At 41.4% G+C, this 18,068-nt stretch overlaps 1 protein-coding gene across 23 annotated transcripts in view; it reads left to right on the forward strand.

Moving 5' to 3' along the window:
• Positions 1-18,068, forward strand: part of LOC118367218 (E3 ubiquitin-protein ligase MYCBP2-like) — a 307,475-nt gene that overhangs the window by 199,038 nt on the left and 90,369 nt on the right. For 13 of the 23 annotated variants that reach the window (XM_035750395.2, XM_035750391.2, XM_035750396.2 and 10 more), the window contains 9 exons: positions 897-1,106; positions 2,684-2,739; positions 2,905-3,035; positions 3,343-3,440; positions 4,233-4,349; positions 5,371-5,511; positions 8,422-8,655; positions 10,715-10,847; positions 14,320-14,445. In XM_035750395.2, the coding sequence (XP_035606288.1) occupies positions 897-1,106; positions 2,684-2,739; positions 2,905-3,035; positions 3,343-3,440; positions 4,233-4,349; positions 5,371-5,511; positions 8,422-8,655; positions 10,715-10,847; positions 14,320-14,445 (1,246 nt within the window). The remainder of the gene's footprint in view (positions 1-896; positions 1,107-2,683; positions 2,740-2,904; positions 3,036-3,342; positions 3,441-4,232; positions 4,350-5,370; positions 5,512-8,421; positions 8,656-10,714; positions 10,848-14,319; positions 14,446-18,068) is intronic. The other 10 variants (XM_035750393.2, XM_035750413.2, XM_035750412.2 and 7 more) reach the window with 7 other exon arrangements.

Below are 18,068 nucleotides of genomic sequence, written 5' to 3' on the forward strand. Positions count from 1 at the left end.
TTGCATTAAACCCTTACATTGACGTATATAGATAGTGCCAAATTTATATGTTTTTAACAAAATAACTGTAAAAAGCATATGGATGACCATGGAAGCAACTGAAAGACCAAAGGTGAGAACAAAACAGTTCACCTGAAACAGAACTGAATCCAAACATTACATTATTTTATGTACAGTACATTTTGCACTTACTGTACTTTTCACATAGTGATCATAAACATTTTAAAATGTATAGTGCTTGTGTGGCATCAAAGCGGTATTTATTATAATTCTCAATGTCTCATCTGTCAGAACACATCAACTCCTCTCGATTTACAGCATTTCCCTCACTCAGCATTTCACTCACTCGGACGACAAATGTGCAAAAGTAGCCCCATTAAAAAAAAAAAGGTTCTTATTTTTTTCCTTTTAACTCTGCATTATTGGAAAAGGACTTACCCGTGTCTACACCAGTTGTTTATGAAGCATGTGATGTAACATTGGATATGATTTGTGGCATCTTGTCGTGTGCGGCGCTCCAGTTTATAATGGCTGTCAGTCAATACATATACAGAGCTGTGAAGCGCAGACACCTGAGCTCTGACGACATGTATAGCAGGTTAATGTACAGCCACTGCATTCCAATTTAGGCACTTATCATTGACATACTGGATGACAGGCCATGAGTGGAAAGGTTAACTTGGGACATTTTCAACTCTGGGCACGAGCTCTCTAGTTGCCAACCTTTAAGTTGCTGAGTGTCCCCTTGTGTCCATCGAAAATGACTGGGTGCTGATAGTCTCAGCAAATTTGAACCCGTTGTAATGTTAGCACATTTTAATGATGAACATAATGAGTATATTTTTGCTAACATTAGCGAACTATATGCCCATGTCTCTCCCTCTCCTCTCTCCCAGGTGGAGGTGAAGGCGGTGCCCGTCTCCCAGAAGAAGTCCATGCAGCAGGAGTGCATGAGGAAGCTGCAGCGTCTCCCAGGCAGCACCAACCCCTCCTTCTCGGGCACCGCTGACCTTACGTTCGGGGGCCTGCCCATGCCGAAGCTGGAGGCCACCTATGAGCCCATGATCGTCAAGGAAGCGCGCTACATTGCCATCACAATGATGAAGGTCAGGGAACCACAGAGATAAAAAAAAATTGCAGTGCTTGAGGCATCACTACAGACCTGGGTTCGACCCTGCGCTGTGTCTCAGCCGGCCACAACTGGGAGACCCATGAGGCGACACACAATTGGCCCAACGCCTTCTGGGTTAGAGGAGGGTTTGGCCGGCAGGGATGTTCTTGTCCCATCGCTCTCGAGCAACTCCTGTGGCGGGCCGCTGACACGGTCACCATTTGTACAGTGTTTCCTTAAGAATGTATTATTTACAATTACGGCCAGCGGGGAACAGCCTTGTTTAACTTCTTGTTAATCCAACCACGGTGTCAGATTTATAAAATGCTTTTCGGCGAAAGCATACCTAGCCCAGAACATAGCCCATTTTACAAATTATTTCAAACCGTAACCAGCCAAGCAGAAGCGTTACAAAACTCAGAAATAGAGATAAAATGAATCCCTTACCTTTGATCTTTATATGGTGGCACTCAGAAGTCATTAATTTACTCAATAAATGTTCCTTTTGTTCGATAAAGTCTCTTTATATCCAAAAACCTCAGTTTTCTTTGCGTTTTCTTCAGTAATCCACAGGCTCAAACGCAGTCACAACAGGCAGACAAAAAAATCCAAATTGTATCCGTAAAGTTCATAGAAACATGTCAAGCGATGTTTATATTCAATCCTCAGGTTGTTTTTAGCCTAAATGATCTATAATATTTCAACCGGACAATAACGTCGTCAATATAAAAGGTAAACAAGAAATGCACTCTCTCGGGATTGCGCATGAAAAAGCTCTGTGACACGTCAGCGTCCACTCATTCAGACTGGTCTTACTCCCTCATAAGAATACAACCCTGAAACAATTTCTAAAGACTGTTGACATCTAGTTGAAGGCATAGGATCTGCAAATTGTCCTAAGTCAATGGATACTGTAATACAAAACTACAAAACCACAAAAAAAAAGGTTTTCGCCTGCCAAATCAGTTATGTTATACTCAGACACTATTTTAACAGTTTTGGAAACTTTAGAGTGTTTTCTATCCAAAACCACCAGTTATACGCATATCATATCTTCTGGGCCCGGGTAGCAGGCCGTTTAATTTGGGCATGCTTTTCATCCAAAATTCCGAATGCTGCCCCCTACCCTAGAGAGGTTAAAAATGTTTTATCTCTGTGCATTAGAATGAAACAAATGTATCAGCTTGTAAGTAAAGAATACTGGTTTATTTCTTCCTGGGATGCGTTTCATGCCAAGAAGATTCCCTCTGCTCTTGTACTTTTCCCTTCACATGTCAGATAGATCTGAATGGAAAAGCAACATGGCAGAACCTAGAAGAATATGTTTGTTTCATATGATTGTGTTTTACTTTCCATTTTTATGTATTGTGTATATAGATATTTATAGTATAATTGTTGTTAACTGATCTCAGCATGATTCCCTGGCTAAATAAAGGTTAAATAAAAAACTTAAAACTAAAGGGGAAGCTGTTGCTCAACTGGCCCATGTTTCCTTGTGAAATAATACAGAGAAATTATTTATTTTTTGAGAGTAAAATTTTTTGACCCCATGTTTATTTTCTCCCTGTCCAGGCCTATGAGAATTACTCATTTGAGGAGCTTCGCTTTGCTTCACCCACTCCAAAGAGGTAAGAGATGAGATAAGGGTCAATCAAGTGCAGCAAAAGTAATTGAATGAGAACCAACACCATTTGAACCCAGGTTTTATGAAAAAAGTTGATGAGAAGTGAGGGGGAAGTGGGTCTGTCCATTTGGAGTGAAGCGCTTTCATCCCCGTTTCTCTCCATCGCCAGGCCCAGTGAGAACATGTTGATCCGGGCTAACACAGACGGGACGTACAGTGCCAACTGGACCCCCGGGGCTGTGGGCCTCTACACAATCCACGTCACCATTGACGGCATTGAGATCGGTAACGTAGAACAGGGTTGGGTTCACTTATATTTCTATTTAGTAATTTCATTGTAGTAAGTTAACAGAGATTTCTATTCCCATTTTCCCTTGTTCAAATTGGACTAGAGCTCAAGTCAGTTGATGTAATTTTTTTGTTTCTGTTCATTTAAAGTTTGTCACAGCACAAGCCCTCCAAAAACTATGTTGGTATTGTGGTTAGTCTATTATTAGAGAAACTAACTGTATTAGTTAGGAAATGTATTAAACATATATTAGTTGTTCATTTAAATGAAAGTTATCTGCCTGCGGAGTGTGGACTGTGCGCATGTTTAACCCACTAGATGCTGGTCTGGAGGTGGAGGTGAAAGACCCTCCTAAAGGCATGATCCCACCTGGCACACAGATGGTCAAACCCAAGGCCGAGCCCCAACCTAGCAAGGTGAGACCGACACACCTGACGCCACACACACCTGACAACACACACTCATCTGAGAACGGACACGTCCCTAAACCAAAGAACATGAAAACACACCGTCACAGCCAGTAGTGTGTTCATTCACTGTTTGTTTCTGGTCCTCTGTTGTTTCCTCCAGCTGTTGTAAGTGTCTGGATGTAATGGATAGGAATATTTATTTCACGTCTTGTTCACTCTCATTTCAACGGGTGCTTATCTGTTTATACATCTATCATGAAGAACATTGCAACATGCAGTGAATATTTCCACTGTCACGAACCAAGTTATGTATCATTGTTTTTGTGGCTGACAATAATTTAACTGAAAATGGGGAAACAAGCAACAAACTGCAAATTTTCACTCAGCTCTTTGTATCTCCCTTCTGATCTTGTGTACAGTGTGGATCATATCCAACGCCAATAAGAGAACTGGGTGGATGGTCGGGTTTCTTATTGTTTTAATTGATTACGTTTTTATTATTTAGCCATCTGTATTTTAAGTCAACCTTGGGTTTGCACTGGATATGTCCAACCAGCACTGTTCAGAATGGAGCACTTCTACACTTTCTCCCACTGTGTGTGTGTATCTGTGTGTGTGTGTACACTTTACATGCGTGTGTGTGTGTGATCCGTGACCAAGAGTGCCTGCATTGCCTTTGTGATTATGTCTGTCTCTCTGCAGTGTGTGTGTCCTCCTCTACTCTGTTGCCTCTTTTTCGCTTTCCCCTGCTGAGGCTCCTACGGCTTACTGTCTTCCTGTCTCCTCTGCTTCTCTCAGGTCCGCAAATTTGTGTCCAAGGACAGCGCAGGCCTCCGTGTGCGTAGTCACCCTTCCCTGCAGAGCGAACAGATAGGCATAGTGCAAGTCAATGGCACCATCACTTTCATTGATGAGGTAAACTGTTCTAGACTAGGCGATTTGATCGAGTTGTAGCATTGGATTATCTTTTCTTATATCTTTTGTTTGTCTTCTGTTTTTGTTTGTCTGTTTTTTTCTTAATTCCTCTTAATTTTACTGCATACTAACTTGACATCCAAGTGTGTGACCTTAAAGTTTTGCAACATTACAGAAACATTCACAAAAGTTCCTCCAACCTTATGGAAAACCTGTGAACTTTGGAAAAGTTTCTGGGATTTTGCAACCTTAACTTTCGCGCAAGTCATGCATTATGGTCAGTGGGGGATTTCAGTGGAAATCTGAGATATATGTGCAGAATACGAGTCAGGATTCAGTCCTCGCAATCTACAGAGTAAATGTGTATGACGGTTTTGAGTACAGTAAAACTGCAGTGGGTCTACCTCTTTCTAGTTATTGCTGCTTCTCTTCTGAGCTCACTTATTTGTTACTTTTGCCTTTGTGTTGCTTCATACACATGCAAGACACTCCGAGGCTGCAGCGAGAAAAACATCAACCTTATGCCAGAGCATGTTGCGTACAATTTTGTGTAGGAAAGAAGCACCAGTCATAATTGTGTCCTCCATTTTAGCCTAGGAAGGCCTTTCAGAGTTTTCGTCAAACCTCTTCACAAACCTTGGAAAAAAGCAGAGACCGTCCAAACCAATACTAGAGAGAGTCACAGAATTCTGCTAAGTGATGTTACTCTCAGTTCAGTGTGTTTTCACAAAGCATGCTACCAAGCATCAGCCATTTATTTTAGGACCGGTTTTAAATCTGGGTTTTACATTGTTCTGCTCCACCCAGTATAGGTGACTCTGCCTTTCTTCTTGTTGAATCTGCATTTCTGGAGCCATTCAGTTGACTACCCTATTATTCGGCCTCCCTCTCTCTCCCGCTGCAGCCTCGCGTAAGGTGCTCTTATTGCCCCGGGGACTCCGCCACCCCTCTTTCTGTTTCCATAGTGACATGAGGGGGGCATGGCTGTGCTCTCTGCCCTCTGTTGCTTGTTTTCCCATAGATCCACAATGATGATGGTGTTTGGCTCAGGCTGAATGATGAGACAGTAAAGAAGTATGTGCCCAACATGAATGGGTACACTGAAGCCTGGTGCCTCTCTTTTAACCAGCATGTGGGCAGGAGCCTGCTGGTCCCAGCCAACGTAAGTAAAATGACGATCAGTCAGTCAGTCAGTCTGTAGGATAGAAGGGTAGTCTACCCCCCTATGCTGCTCATTTGGGGAAAACATCATAAATCAGTGCTTCCACCATTCATGTGTAACTCAATTGGAACCCCCCCAACTCAATGGGATTGATTTGATGTGTGATGATGGTTGTATTGAAGTTTGAAGATTCCCCTTTATCTACTACCTACCTACCTACCTACCTACCTACCTACCTACACACTGTATAGTGATATTGGATGGTATCCGTTCCCCAAATGTCTACAAGCATGAAGTATTGAGAACCTCCTTTAACAGTTTGAAAGAACTTAAGTTTGTTGTTGCATGATGTGTCCAAATGGATGTCACTGCTGTGTCATGAGCCTTCACTAAGGGCAACGTGCATGTCTCAGGGGATTACAAATATTTACTTTAGCGTGACTAGAATCATGCGTTCAATTGGACTCTCGAAAAACCCTCACATGATCAGTTAATACATGTTTAATGCATTGGAAGCATCCCCAATGCATGAATGGACCAGAAAGAGAGAGGTAGTCGATGAGCAATTTCAGTGTGTTTAGTTTAAGAGGGTCTTAGCTGCACTGTTTGCTATTCTCTTCACCTCTTTCTCATTGCTTCTTCTCGCCCACGCTTCATAAGCACAGGCACCTCAGAGCAACACGAAAAAAGCTCTTCTCTCAAAAGAGATTTCACATACATTTGTTCCATGGCACAAACAACCTCTCAAATTTAAGGCCAGTTTGTTAGACTCAGATGAAGCCTGGTCCTGGCCTAAAAAATGTTTTTTTCATTTGTGCATGCTTTTTAGGCCAGGATTAGACTTAATCTGGGTCTGGGAAATTGGCCTTGTCTAATCAGGGACTTCATAGGTGGATAGATTAAGAAAAGTTAATATTCATTCATTAAAAGTCATTGCCTACGTATTCACAGCTCTTCGTAAAAGTGATGGTTTTCGGTCATGAGGCAATCATTGGTCCCCAACACAGTTTCATATAGAAATTGTGCTTCTACCACTCCACAATTCCACCTATGCATTTGGTTGCTCTATGAGGCTTCTAAGGTTCAGAGGCTTCTATGTAAAGGGTGTTGTCAAACAGCATGACACGCTACATCCTATGTGTTGAAAGGGATTTTAAGAGATTTTCTGGGGGCGATTGTTAACTCAAAATGGGTTTAAAAATTCCAACCCCTTCCCACACAAAATAAAACATTTCTGTGTCCCGAATCCTTCACAACATCTTGCCATTTCTTCACAATTGCTTGAGTACAAGGCCTTTCTGGTACCCTGTCAAAATTGGTGAAAGCCTACTCTTCTCAAGTTCAATTACAAAATAACTTATACATGGCCAAAATTGCAGAAAAAACATTAATAATGATTTCTTCCCCCAAAAAAGACATCAGCGCTTGTTCTCTCCCTTTTTCTCACACTTAAATGAATCCTCTTGCCGTTTCTTGACTTGTACTTACAATTTGTTGCTCAGAGTGTCTTTAACGCTAGCCAAGGAGTCAGGGATATCGGCTTTTTCTCGTGGACCCCCTTAACTATATTCCCACAGGTGAGTTGTGTGAAGGAGAGATGTGTATGGCTTGGCTGCTCTGTTGCTTTTTCATCCATCTGTTATTTCTATGTTTCCTATTGAAACCTCTCCCCCTCTGAAGTTCTTCAATTTGAGTTATGGTGAACTTTGAGTTTTTAACCACAGTTGCATGACTTTCTGAGTAGTTTAATTTAAGGACACTGTCGTTCTACCTCCATTCCCCTTTAGGGATCAACTATTCATTCAAGGTCCATTTGTTATGCTGTCTGCCCCGTGATAACTTTGTTCCCATTTCACGTGAAATTTAAGCTATCGAGTGAAATGGACATTTGTGTGTTGCATGAGGGTTAATAACAATGACACTAATATGTTACATGTGGCTTTTGTATAAAAGGGTAGATGCCATGTAGCCTACTGTATGTGTCTAGTACTCTGGCCCCAATTTTGTAATTTACATTTGACATTTTAGTAATTGAGCAAGATGCTCTTATCCAGAGCAACTTACAGTGGATAATTTTTTTCTGATTTTTTTTCCCCCCCATGCTAACATTCATCTCCCTTTTTAGTAGAAGTCTACCCATAACCACACATCTATGAAACAATTGTAACATATTTCAGGCTTGCACAGTATGAAGTGATACATTATTTTAGTTGATGCATTTAGTCATACCTTTAGTCGTCACACTTTTTGAGAACTTTGTGGCATTCAGGTGTTGCCAATGAAACCTGTCTTGTCCACTTTATGCCATCGAGACAGTATCAGCCCAACAACAACCTGTGCACTTGATGCTCATAGGGTGTCCTCAAAAAAAATCTGATAGTCATTGCTGCAGCATTGAAATATATATATATATATATATATATATATATATATATATATATATATATATATATATATATATATATTTTTTTTTTTTTTACCTTTATTTAACTTGGCAAGTCAGTTATGAACGGCCGGTTGTGATACAGCCCGGGATCAAATCAGGGTCTGTAGTGACGCCTCTAGCACTGAGATGCAGTGCCTTAGACTGCTACGCCACTCGGGAGCTATGCTTTAGGTTTATGTCAACATTTGCTACAGAGAGTGAATCCTACTGGTTTTGTTGAACTGATAGCTCTTAGGACAGTACTATGAAACTTTAATAGAAATTATGGGACTTTGATTATTTGATAACCTGAAACACTAGTCACGCTATATCGTCTCTCATAAGACACATACACACACACAGTTGTCAGGAATCAGGATGAAAATATGACATCAAATCAGACAAATCCATCACTACTCTTCCATTGACTGTAGTCTTCTAACCTAGCCTGATTGGTATTAACGCCTGTCAATTCCCACTTGCAGGAGGCAGGAGGCCAATCGGAGCAGAGTGTTAAGGAGGTGAGCTCCAGCGGCCGCCCCTCCCAAGAGGCCCCCTCCATGCAGGAGCAGGACAAGGTGGGGCAGGGCGGCGGCCCTGGGCTTTATAAGGTAGTGAAGACGGGTCCCTCGGGTCACAACATCAGAAGCTGTCCAAACCTTAGGGGTATCCCCATTGGAATGTTAGTACTTGGGAACACGGTCAAGGCAGTAGGCGAGGTACGCAACCCCCCCCTCCCCCGCACAAAAAAAAAACGGAAAATAACAAATGTGATGTCTTAAATTACTTATTGTGATTGCCTTTAATTGATTCATTATCAATCTAGATTACTTAGTTACTATTTTGTAGTTCTTATACCCATTTGTTTTGTTTCACTCTTCTACTTTGAACTATCTTTGCAAAACAGACAAGTTGTTGTAATGTCTTTTGTTTCCTCCCCCTTTTGCTTGTAAATTGGTTGACTTGTTTTGGATGTATGTACTTTACCATTGAAAGGGTGAATACATGAGATGCCTCTGGGTGTGGGTGTGTGCTCTGTCCTTTCTTTCAACATGTGCAGGCTCTTTTCTTAAAGAACACACTCCAGTGGCTACAGCATTTTTTATTTGTTTCCTTTTGCATTTATATATTTTTGTTCATTTGAATATATACTGAACAAAATATAAACGCAACATGCAAAATGTCAACGGTTTTACTGAGTTACAGTTCAGATAAGGAAATCAATCAATTGAAATGAATTAATTAGGCCCTAATCTATGGATTTCAGATGACTGGGCAGGGGTGCAGCCATGGGAGGGCCTGGGAGGTCATAGGCCCACGCAGTTGGGAGCCAGGCCTAGCCTATCAGAATTCGTTTTTCCTCACAAAAGGGCTTTATTACAGACAGAAATACTCCTCAGTTCCATTAGCTGTCCGGGTGGCTGGTGTCACACGATCCCGCAGGTGAAGAAGACGAATTTGGATGTCCTGGGCTGGCGTGGTTACACTTGGTCTGCGGTTGAGGCCGGTTGGACATACTGCCAAATTCTCTATAATTACGTTGGAGGCATCAACGTAGAGAAACAGCTCTGGTTGACATTCCTGCAGTCAGCATGCCAATTGCACGTTCCTTCAAAACTTGCGACATCTGTCGTGTTGTAACAAAACTGCACATTTTAGAGTGGCCTTTTATTGTCCCCAGCACCTGTGTAATGATCATGTTGTTTAATCAGCTTCTTAATATGCAACACCTGTCAGGTTGATGGATTATCTTGGCAAAGGAGAAATACCCACTAACAGGGATGTAAAAACCATTTCTGCAGAAAGGGAAATACGATTTTTGTGCATGTGGAACATTTCTGGGATCTGTTATTTCAGCTCATGAAACATGGGACCAACACTCCACGTTGCATTTATATTTTTTGTTCAGGATAGTTTATTTAAACTATATTCGTTTATTTATAATTTGAAACGGGTTCAATATTTTCTGTTTGCAAAAAAAAAAAAATCCTTCACTATTTTCTGACATTGGATTCTTGAAATGCTGAAGCCATACTGTACTTCAAATGAATCTTCTCTCTTACACCTTCTGTCCTCTTTTGTTTCTTGGTGGACTTCTTAAAAACTCTAAAATTCCTTGACCCGGAAGTGCTGAATGTTTCCTACTTCCTGCTTGACCTCTGATTGGGGATGTGGTGTTGTCATGCTGTTACTAGAATGCCCTCTCTGAACCAATGGCTCCCCAGCTCTTTCTCATTGAATCTTTCCTCGATTCCCCACATCCTATCTCCTAGTCTCCTTCTCAACATGCATTGAAAAAGATGGTCTGAGGGGAGGAACCTTGATACTCCTCCAGTAGGGTTGAGAAGGTGGCAAGGAGATACTAAGCTACGAGGAATCATAGAAATACTCACTCAAGTCTCGCTCTCACTCTCTACGCAGTGCAACCTCTGCATTTATTAACATTTCCACTTTCCATTTGTGTCCGTCTGTCTAAAGTGATGATTTTTTCAGGACCTTTAGAAAACCAAGACAAACATGAATTTACCTTTCAATATGATTCACTTTTAGAGTAAGTTGCTTAATTAATTATCTTTAGTCAGTGATCTCTGCAAAATGCTGCTTTTATGAGAAATATTATAGCTACAATGCCGTATTTAATTGTTCTGAAGGAATGATGTGCATTCATGTATAGGGGGATTGGATTGTATTTGAGAGAATGGTGCTGTGTGCGTGTGTGGACTGCAGCATTTGTGTGTGTGCGTATATAGGGATAAAGAGCATTGTGTTGTGCGTCAGGTGGTAAACACGGAGGGGACGTGGGTGCAGCTGGACAAAAACAGTGTGGTGGAGTTCTGCGAGAGCGACGAAGGAGAGGCCTGGTCTCTGGCCCGAGACCGTGGGGGAAACCAGTACCTACGCCATGAGGAAGGTAAGAGCCTTTTAACTTAACTTAATGCTTTTTACTCCTGTGTCCTGTATTGGGCTTGGCTGTACACATTTTCTTGCCACAGCATGATTTTCAGGACCGTCCATAAAAATAAAATAGAAATTTGGTGGTTCAGTCCCCCCTCGCGGGAGCTACAGGGGGGGGTGTGTGCTATGCCACTGCTTATAATTAACTATACGTTAACTATCTAACTAAGGGCTCCAGCTAGGCTTTTGGTTTTCTAACTTGATAGCTAAGTCGCTAGCTTGCAAGTAGGGATGCACATTTCTGTCAATTTTGCTGCCGACTGACTGACCCTCATTTACCTGTTCAAAAAATTGTTACATTTTTCCCAAACATTAAACACGTGACCAATAGAAAATACTATCAGAGATCTGTGCATATAATGATGAGATGTTTCTGCCCTAACAATAGGAGTCGTCCCAAGGCGGGAAGGCAGGCGACAAGCTTAGGTCCCAAAAAAGCCCATAGAAACTCATTGGGCTTATTTTGGAAAATGTGGGGAGTGTGAAACCTATCACTCTGATACTATGAGTGCATACAAGAACCAGACATTTTCATTAAGAGCTTAATGAAAACATGCAAGAATAGCAAGCCTATCATCTTAGTCAAAAGGCCTATTAAAACCTCTTTAGGATCTGACCCTTTTTTTCCAATTTTCGCCCAAAATGACATACCCAAATCTAACTGCCTGTAGCTAAGGACCTGAAGCAAGCATATGCATATTCTTGATACCGTTTGAAAGGAAACACTTTGAAGTTTGTGGAAATTTGAAATGAATGTAGGAGAATATAACACATTAGATCTGGTAAAAGATCATTATTTTTATTTTTATTTTTCATCTTTGAAATGCAAGAGAAAGGCGATCCTGTAGAGGTGCACATGCAAGTCCTGTAATGAAATAATATTTAATAATATCAAATAATATTTGTTCGAAACTTAGAAAGAGTAGGAATCTTAGAGGAACAACTATGATGGGTTGCTAATATGACTAGGATTGTGCTTTTGGACAACGAAGGGAAGTTAATATGAAAACCAATAGAACAGGAGAGAAGTGCTGGTTATTGGTATGAGGAAGTTTTTATAAAATAGTTAAGCTATGCCTCATTATTTGAAGTAAACTCACAGCCACGCTCAAGGTCCTGAATGATATCATAACCGCCATCGATAAAAGACAGTACTGTGCAGCCGTCTTCATCGACCTGGCCAAGGCTTTCGACTCTGTCAATCACCGCATTCTTATCGGCAGACCCAACAGCCTTGGATTCTCAAATGACTCCTGGTTCACCAACGGCTTCTCAGACAGTTCAGTGTGTCAAATCGGAAGTCCTGTTGTCCGGACCTCTGGCAGTCTCTATGGGGGTGCCACAGGGTTCAATTCTCGGGCCGACTCTTTTCTCTGTATATATCAATGATGTCGCTCTTGCTGCGGGTGATTCTTTGATCACCTCTACTCAGACGACACCATTCTGTATACTTCTGGCCCTTCTTTGGACACTGTGTTAACAATCCTCCAGGCGATCTTCAATACCATCCAACTCTCCTTCCGTGGCCTCCAACTGCTCTTAAATGCAAGTAAAACTAAATGCATGCTCTTCAACCAATCGCTGTCCGCACCTGCCCGCCGGTCCAGCATCACTACTCGGGATGGTTCTGACTTAGAATATGTCAAATATGTAGGTGTCTGGTTAGACTGTAAACTCTCCTTCCAGACTCATATTCAGCATCTCCAATCCAAAATTAAATATAGAATCGGCTTCCTATTTCGCAGCAAAGCCTCCTTCACTCATGCTGCCAAACATACCCTCGTAAAACTGACTATCCTACCGATCCTTGACTTCGGCGATGTAATTTACAAAATAGCCTCCACACTCAGCAAACTGGATGCAGTGCCATCCGTTTTGTCACCAATGCCCCTTATACCACCCACCACTGTGACCTATATGCTCTCGTTGGCTGGTACTCGCTACATATTATTCACAAAATCCACTGGCTCCAGGTCATCTATAAGTCTTTGCTAGGTAAAGCTCTGCCTTATCTCAGCTCACTGGTCACCATAGCAGCACCCACCCCTAGCATGTGCTCCAGCAGGTATATTTCACTGGTCATCCCCAAAGCCAACACCTCCTTTGGCTGCCTTTCCTTCCAGTTCTCTGCTGCCAATGACTGGACACAAATTGCAAAAATCACTGAAGCTTTAAGCATCAGCTGTCAGAGCAGCTTACCGATCGCTGTACACAGCCCATCTGTAAATAGCCCATCCAACCAACTACCTACCTCATCCCATATTTGTTTTTGTTTTTCTGCTCTTTTGCAGAATATAGACTGATAAGCATGACGGGTCGAATGTATTTTCGAAGGTTAACCATTAACATTCCTACTTCAAAATCAAGCTTCTTGGTTACAGCATAGACAATCAATTCCATCTGGGTTCAGGATCCCTGCTGTATGCGTGCAACAAACTGCTAGGAGCCTTTTAAGATTGTTGTGTAACTTTGAGTTTGGTTGTCTGCCCTTGCAATTAGCAATGTTTGTTCGCGCTTGTTAGCATTTAGCTAGTGTCTGCAATGGAATTTCACTAGTAATTTGTTAGCCTTTGTTAGCATTTTTTCAATAAGGTCAAACATTTTGAATATAGATTACTTTCACATTTGGAAATAAATAGTGCCCCTTGTGTGCACTGCCGGTAATACCGTATAGTTCCTGAAGCATAAAATATGGATACTGCCCAACCCTAGCCCGTATTCACAAAGTGTCTCAGAGTGCGAGTGCTGATCTTGGATCAGATTTACCGGGTATCTGGACAGTTGTAAGATCCTAATTCTTTAGGCTGAACCAGCACTTGAGATAATATGTCTCTAAATTTAACTTTGGTGTTAATCAAGATAAATGGGAGAGTTGACCTAAAGAAAATTGAGTTGAGTATTTCGATCTCAAGTTGGGATTGGGTTCTCTCAGATCTCACTCATCTTAGTTTTGAAGTTACTTTAAGAATAGCCTGTCCGTCCAGTGTTTCCAGATTTTCTATTAAATATGCAATATGAGTGAAATAGTTTTCCTTCCAATTTTTTTTGTTAAGTAAGCTTTTCTGTGTTTTGAATTGTGTTCTGCGTACCCCAACAACAGACTGGTATGGTAAACAGCTGATTAGCCAGCTTCGCCAATGAGACGACCTCTGCCAAAAACATGACGTCATGTTATATGAGGAAATGGCAAGCTTTTGTTTTTAACTGTCTGTTTGAAATAAGTTGATTTGTTAATTACATTTTTGCTTTAGCCACAAATATGAGGATATGAAGAGTCTGCAGCATTGTATGAGTTAACAGAATATATACACTTTTAAAAGTTAGATTTTCACTGGACTTTAACGAATATAACATGGATATGAATGGATGTTTTGGTTGCTGTTGTTGGTGGAGCTAACGTGGTCCAGCTCTGTCTCCTCTCCCAACAGAACAAGCCCTTCTGGAGCACGAGGCCCAGACCCCACCACCTAGCCCCTTCTCTGTCCAGGCCTTCAACAGGGCTACTGCAGCCAATGGGGCACAGGGCTTTGACTACGGTATCTCAAATAACAAAGGTGAGGCATGCCGGGGCACGTGGCTGGGTGGGAGAGGGATGCCTACACAGTTATACATGCACCTGTGGCTTGGTAGCTACAGCTGCTTCTGCTTTAGGAAAGTCCAGAACCTGGATCGTGGCTATGAGGCACAAAACTTAAGAAAATGGTCCAAGTGAAATGGGCAGGTAGTGTATCTATTCCAGCAGGAAATACTCGTTTTTGATGTCTGTTGCAAAGTGTTTTAAGACATGGTCTGTTGTGCGCCCAAATGAACAAAACCCAGGCTGCCTCACACCCAGGCTGCCTCACACGTAGGTCCCTAGCAACTGTCAATTCATTTAAAAAATATATATATACTTTGCAACTCTCCTTATAGCTCCTAATATGATAAGTTGTCTGTCTAGTAATATTCTGACTTGATATACTCATGACATTGCCGGTGCAAGTCAGATTATTGGAGACACTTATTGTGCTAGTTATAGTTATGCAGTCATAACTCAAGTGAGGATGTCAAAAATATTTCTCTAATTTCGCATTGGAGTAGTTTCCTTTTCCTGACAAACCTTGCGGGCTCTCGGGTAGCGCAGCATCTCAGTGCTAGTGGCGTCACTACAGAACCTGGTTCGATTCCAGGCTATGACACAACCGGCCGCAATTAAGAGTCCCTTAGGGCGGCGCACAATTGGCCCAGCGGTGTCAGGGTCAGAGTAGGCATTGTAAATAAGAAACTGACTTGCCTAGTTTAAAAAAATATATATATATATTTTTTTTTATTCAGTGCCTTATTTTAACGTCCATGATACATTTTCACTTTGGGTACAACACGTACGATTGACTGACTAGGGACCTGCTGAGGAGATGCACAAGTCTCAACTCTCCACATACAGTTGCTCTTCATCAGTTCTTCTCTCACTGTCATTCTGCATCCACTGTCTTTTACTTCCTGTTTACTTCCTGCTTCTTATCTGACAATGTCCTGTGGTCTTCCTGGGTTTTCTTGAGCTGTGTTCAAATACCCATACTAACATACTGTATACTACATACAGTTGAAGTCGGAAGTTTACATTTAGGTTGTAGACATTAAAACTCATTTTTCAACTACTCCACAAATTTCTTGTTAACAAACTATAGTTTTGGCAAGTCATTTCGGACATCTACTTTGTGCATGACACAAGTAACTTTTCCAACAATTGTTTACAGGCAGATTATTTAATTTATAATTCACTATATCACAATTCCAGTGGGTCAGAAGTTTACTTCCACTAAGTTGACCGTGCCTTTTAAAAGCTTGGAAAATTCCAGAAAGTGATGTCATGGCTTTAGAAGCTTCTGATAGGCTAATTGACATAATTTGAGTCAATTGGAGGTGTACCTGTGGATGTATTTCAAGGCCTACCTTCAAACTTTCAAACATCATGGGGAAATCAAAAGAAATCAGCCAAGACCTCTTGTATACAATACAATTGTATAACTCCACAAGTCTGGTTCATCCTTGGGAGCAATTTCCAAACACCTGAAGGTACCACGTTCATCTGTACAAACATTAGTATGCAAGTATAAACACCATGGGACTACGCAGCCATCATACAGCTCAGGAAGGACACGTGTTCTGTCTCCTAGAGATGAACGTACTTTGGTGCGAGAAGTACAATCAATCCCAGAACAACAGCAAAGGACCTTGCTGGAGAAAACAGGTACACAAGTATCTATATCCACAGTAAAACGAGTCCTATATCGACATAACCTGAAAGGCCGCTCAGCAAGGAAGAAGCCACTGCTCCAAAACCGTCATAAAAAAAGCCAGACTACGGTTTGCAACTGCACATGGGGACTTTTTGAAGAAATGTCTTATGGTCTGATGACACAAAAATAGATCTGTTTGGCCAATGTTGTGGAAATTTCCTGTATTTACCAAATCATGAGAGCAAACCACACACAAGTCAGAGTTTATCACAAAGTCCATCTTTAATTATATGAGCTCCATCACAACCCTGTGACTCTCGGATCAATTCAGTGTCTATAAATGAATTCTCAGAGTTCCTTACACATTGCAACTGAGATCCTTTATAGCAAAGACACACATAGCCAGACAGCATTGGCCATAATTTATCGTTCAGCTTTGTCTCCTAAACTATGTACTTTTCTCAAACTCAGAACCTAAACAAATCCTCATATCAACAGGCATATATCAAATCCACCCTATCTTGACAAGATCACAGAGACACATTGACTGGCACACAGACATTGTGGAGCAAAGAGATACACGCTTGACCTCTCCCCTCTCGGCCCAAGTAACTTAGTCTTGACAGAGAACAGATGACTGCACAGTATTGCCACAGTATTATACAAAAAATAAACATTTTGATGAGAAGTAACTTACAAACATATGATGAATATAAAACATCTTACCTATGTTACAAACTAATTCTGATTATTCCCCAACACCATAATGTCAATCTTTATGTTTGGAGGAAAAATGAGGAGGCTTGCAAGCTGAAGAATACCATCCCAACCGTGAAGCACGGGGGTGGCAGCATCATGTTGTCTGGGTACTTTGCTGCAGGAGGGACTGGTGCACTTCACAAAATAGATAGCATCAAGACATCAATCAGGAAGTTAAAGCTTGGTCGCAAATGGGTCTTCCAAATGGACAATGACCCCAAGCATACTTCCAAAATTGTGACAAAATGGCACAACAAAGTCAAGGTATTGGATTGGAGTGGCCATCACAAAGCCCTGACCTCAAACCAATAGAGAATGAGTGGGCAGAACTGAAAAGGTGTGTGTGAGCAAGGTCTACAAACCTGACTCAAGTTACACCAGCTCTGTCAGAAGGAATGAGCCAATATTCACCCAATTTATTGTGGAAAGCTGGTGGTAGGCTACCCATAACTTTTGACCCAAGTTAAACAATTGAAAGGCAATGCTACCAAATACTAATTGAGTGTATGTAAACTTCTGACCCACTGGGAATGTGATGAAAGTAATAAAAGCTGAAATAAATCATTCTCTCTACTATTATTCGGACCTTTCACATTCTTAAAATAAAGCGGTGATCCGTTTACTGTAAACGAACGGTACCTTTTCAGTTGAACGTACTATAGCTTCGCCTGTCTACCGAAAGTTGATGCTGTTGTTATGCAACCTCTTGCTAGCTTTTTAGCATAACAAATGCTAAACATTTTATGATTTCGGTTGTGTTCATAAATTCAATAAGGAGTGCCAGAGTGCGCTCTGGGCGTTCATAAATCCAGAGCGTTGTCAGATTGTCCGTTGATAAATTCGGAGCTTTCAGAGTGCACATTGGAAACTGACAGAGGAGTAGGGTTGATCCGAGCGTGCAATGGCAGTCAAGTGCCCAAGCTAACTGGGTAATGTTGGCTGGCTACTTCCAGACACAAATGAGACAGAGAACACCTCACTCTGACCATTTTACTCGCCTTAGCAGAGCTGGTTAGGCTGTTTTCATGTTATCTAGAGCATTGTGACTGTAACTGTATTGTAATTATTTTTTTGTCAATGTTTACTGATACTGGCCATATTCAACAGGTGTTGAGCATTCGTAAATTCATCAGTTTTGCGCGAAAGTGCTCTGAAATCAGGGTAGATAGCCAGAATGAACAAAGTCCATTGAAACACGC

The sequence above is a fragment of the Oncorhynchus keta genome, chromosome 34 (genome assembly GCF_023373465.1).
Source record: "Oncorhynchus keta strain PuntledgeMale-10-30-2019 chromosome 34, Oket_V2, whole genome shotgun sequence".
NCBI classification, from domain to species: domain Eukaryota; kingdom Metazoa; phylum Chordata; class Actinopteri; order Salmoniformes; family Salmonidae; genus Oncorhynchus; species Oncorhynchus keta.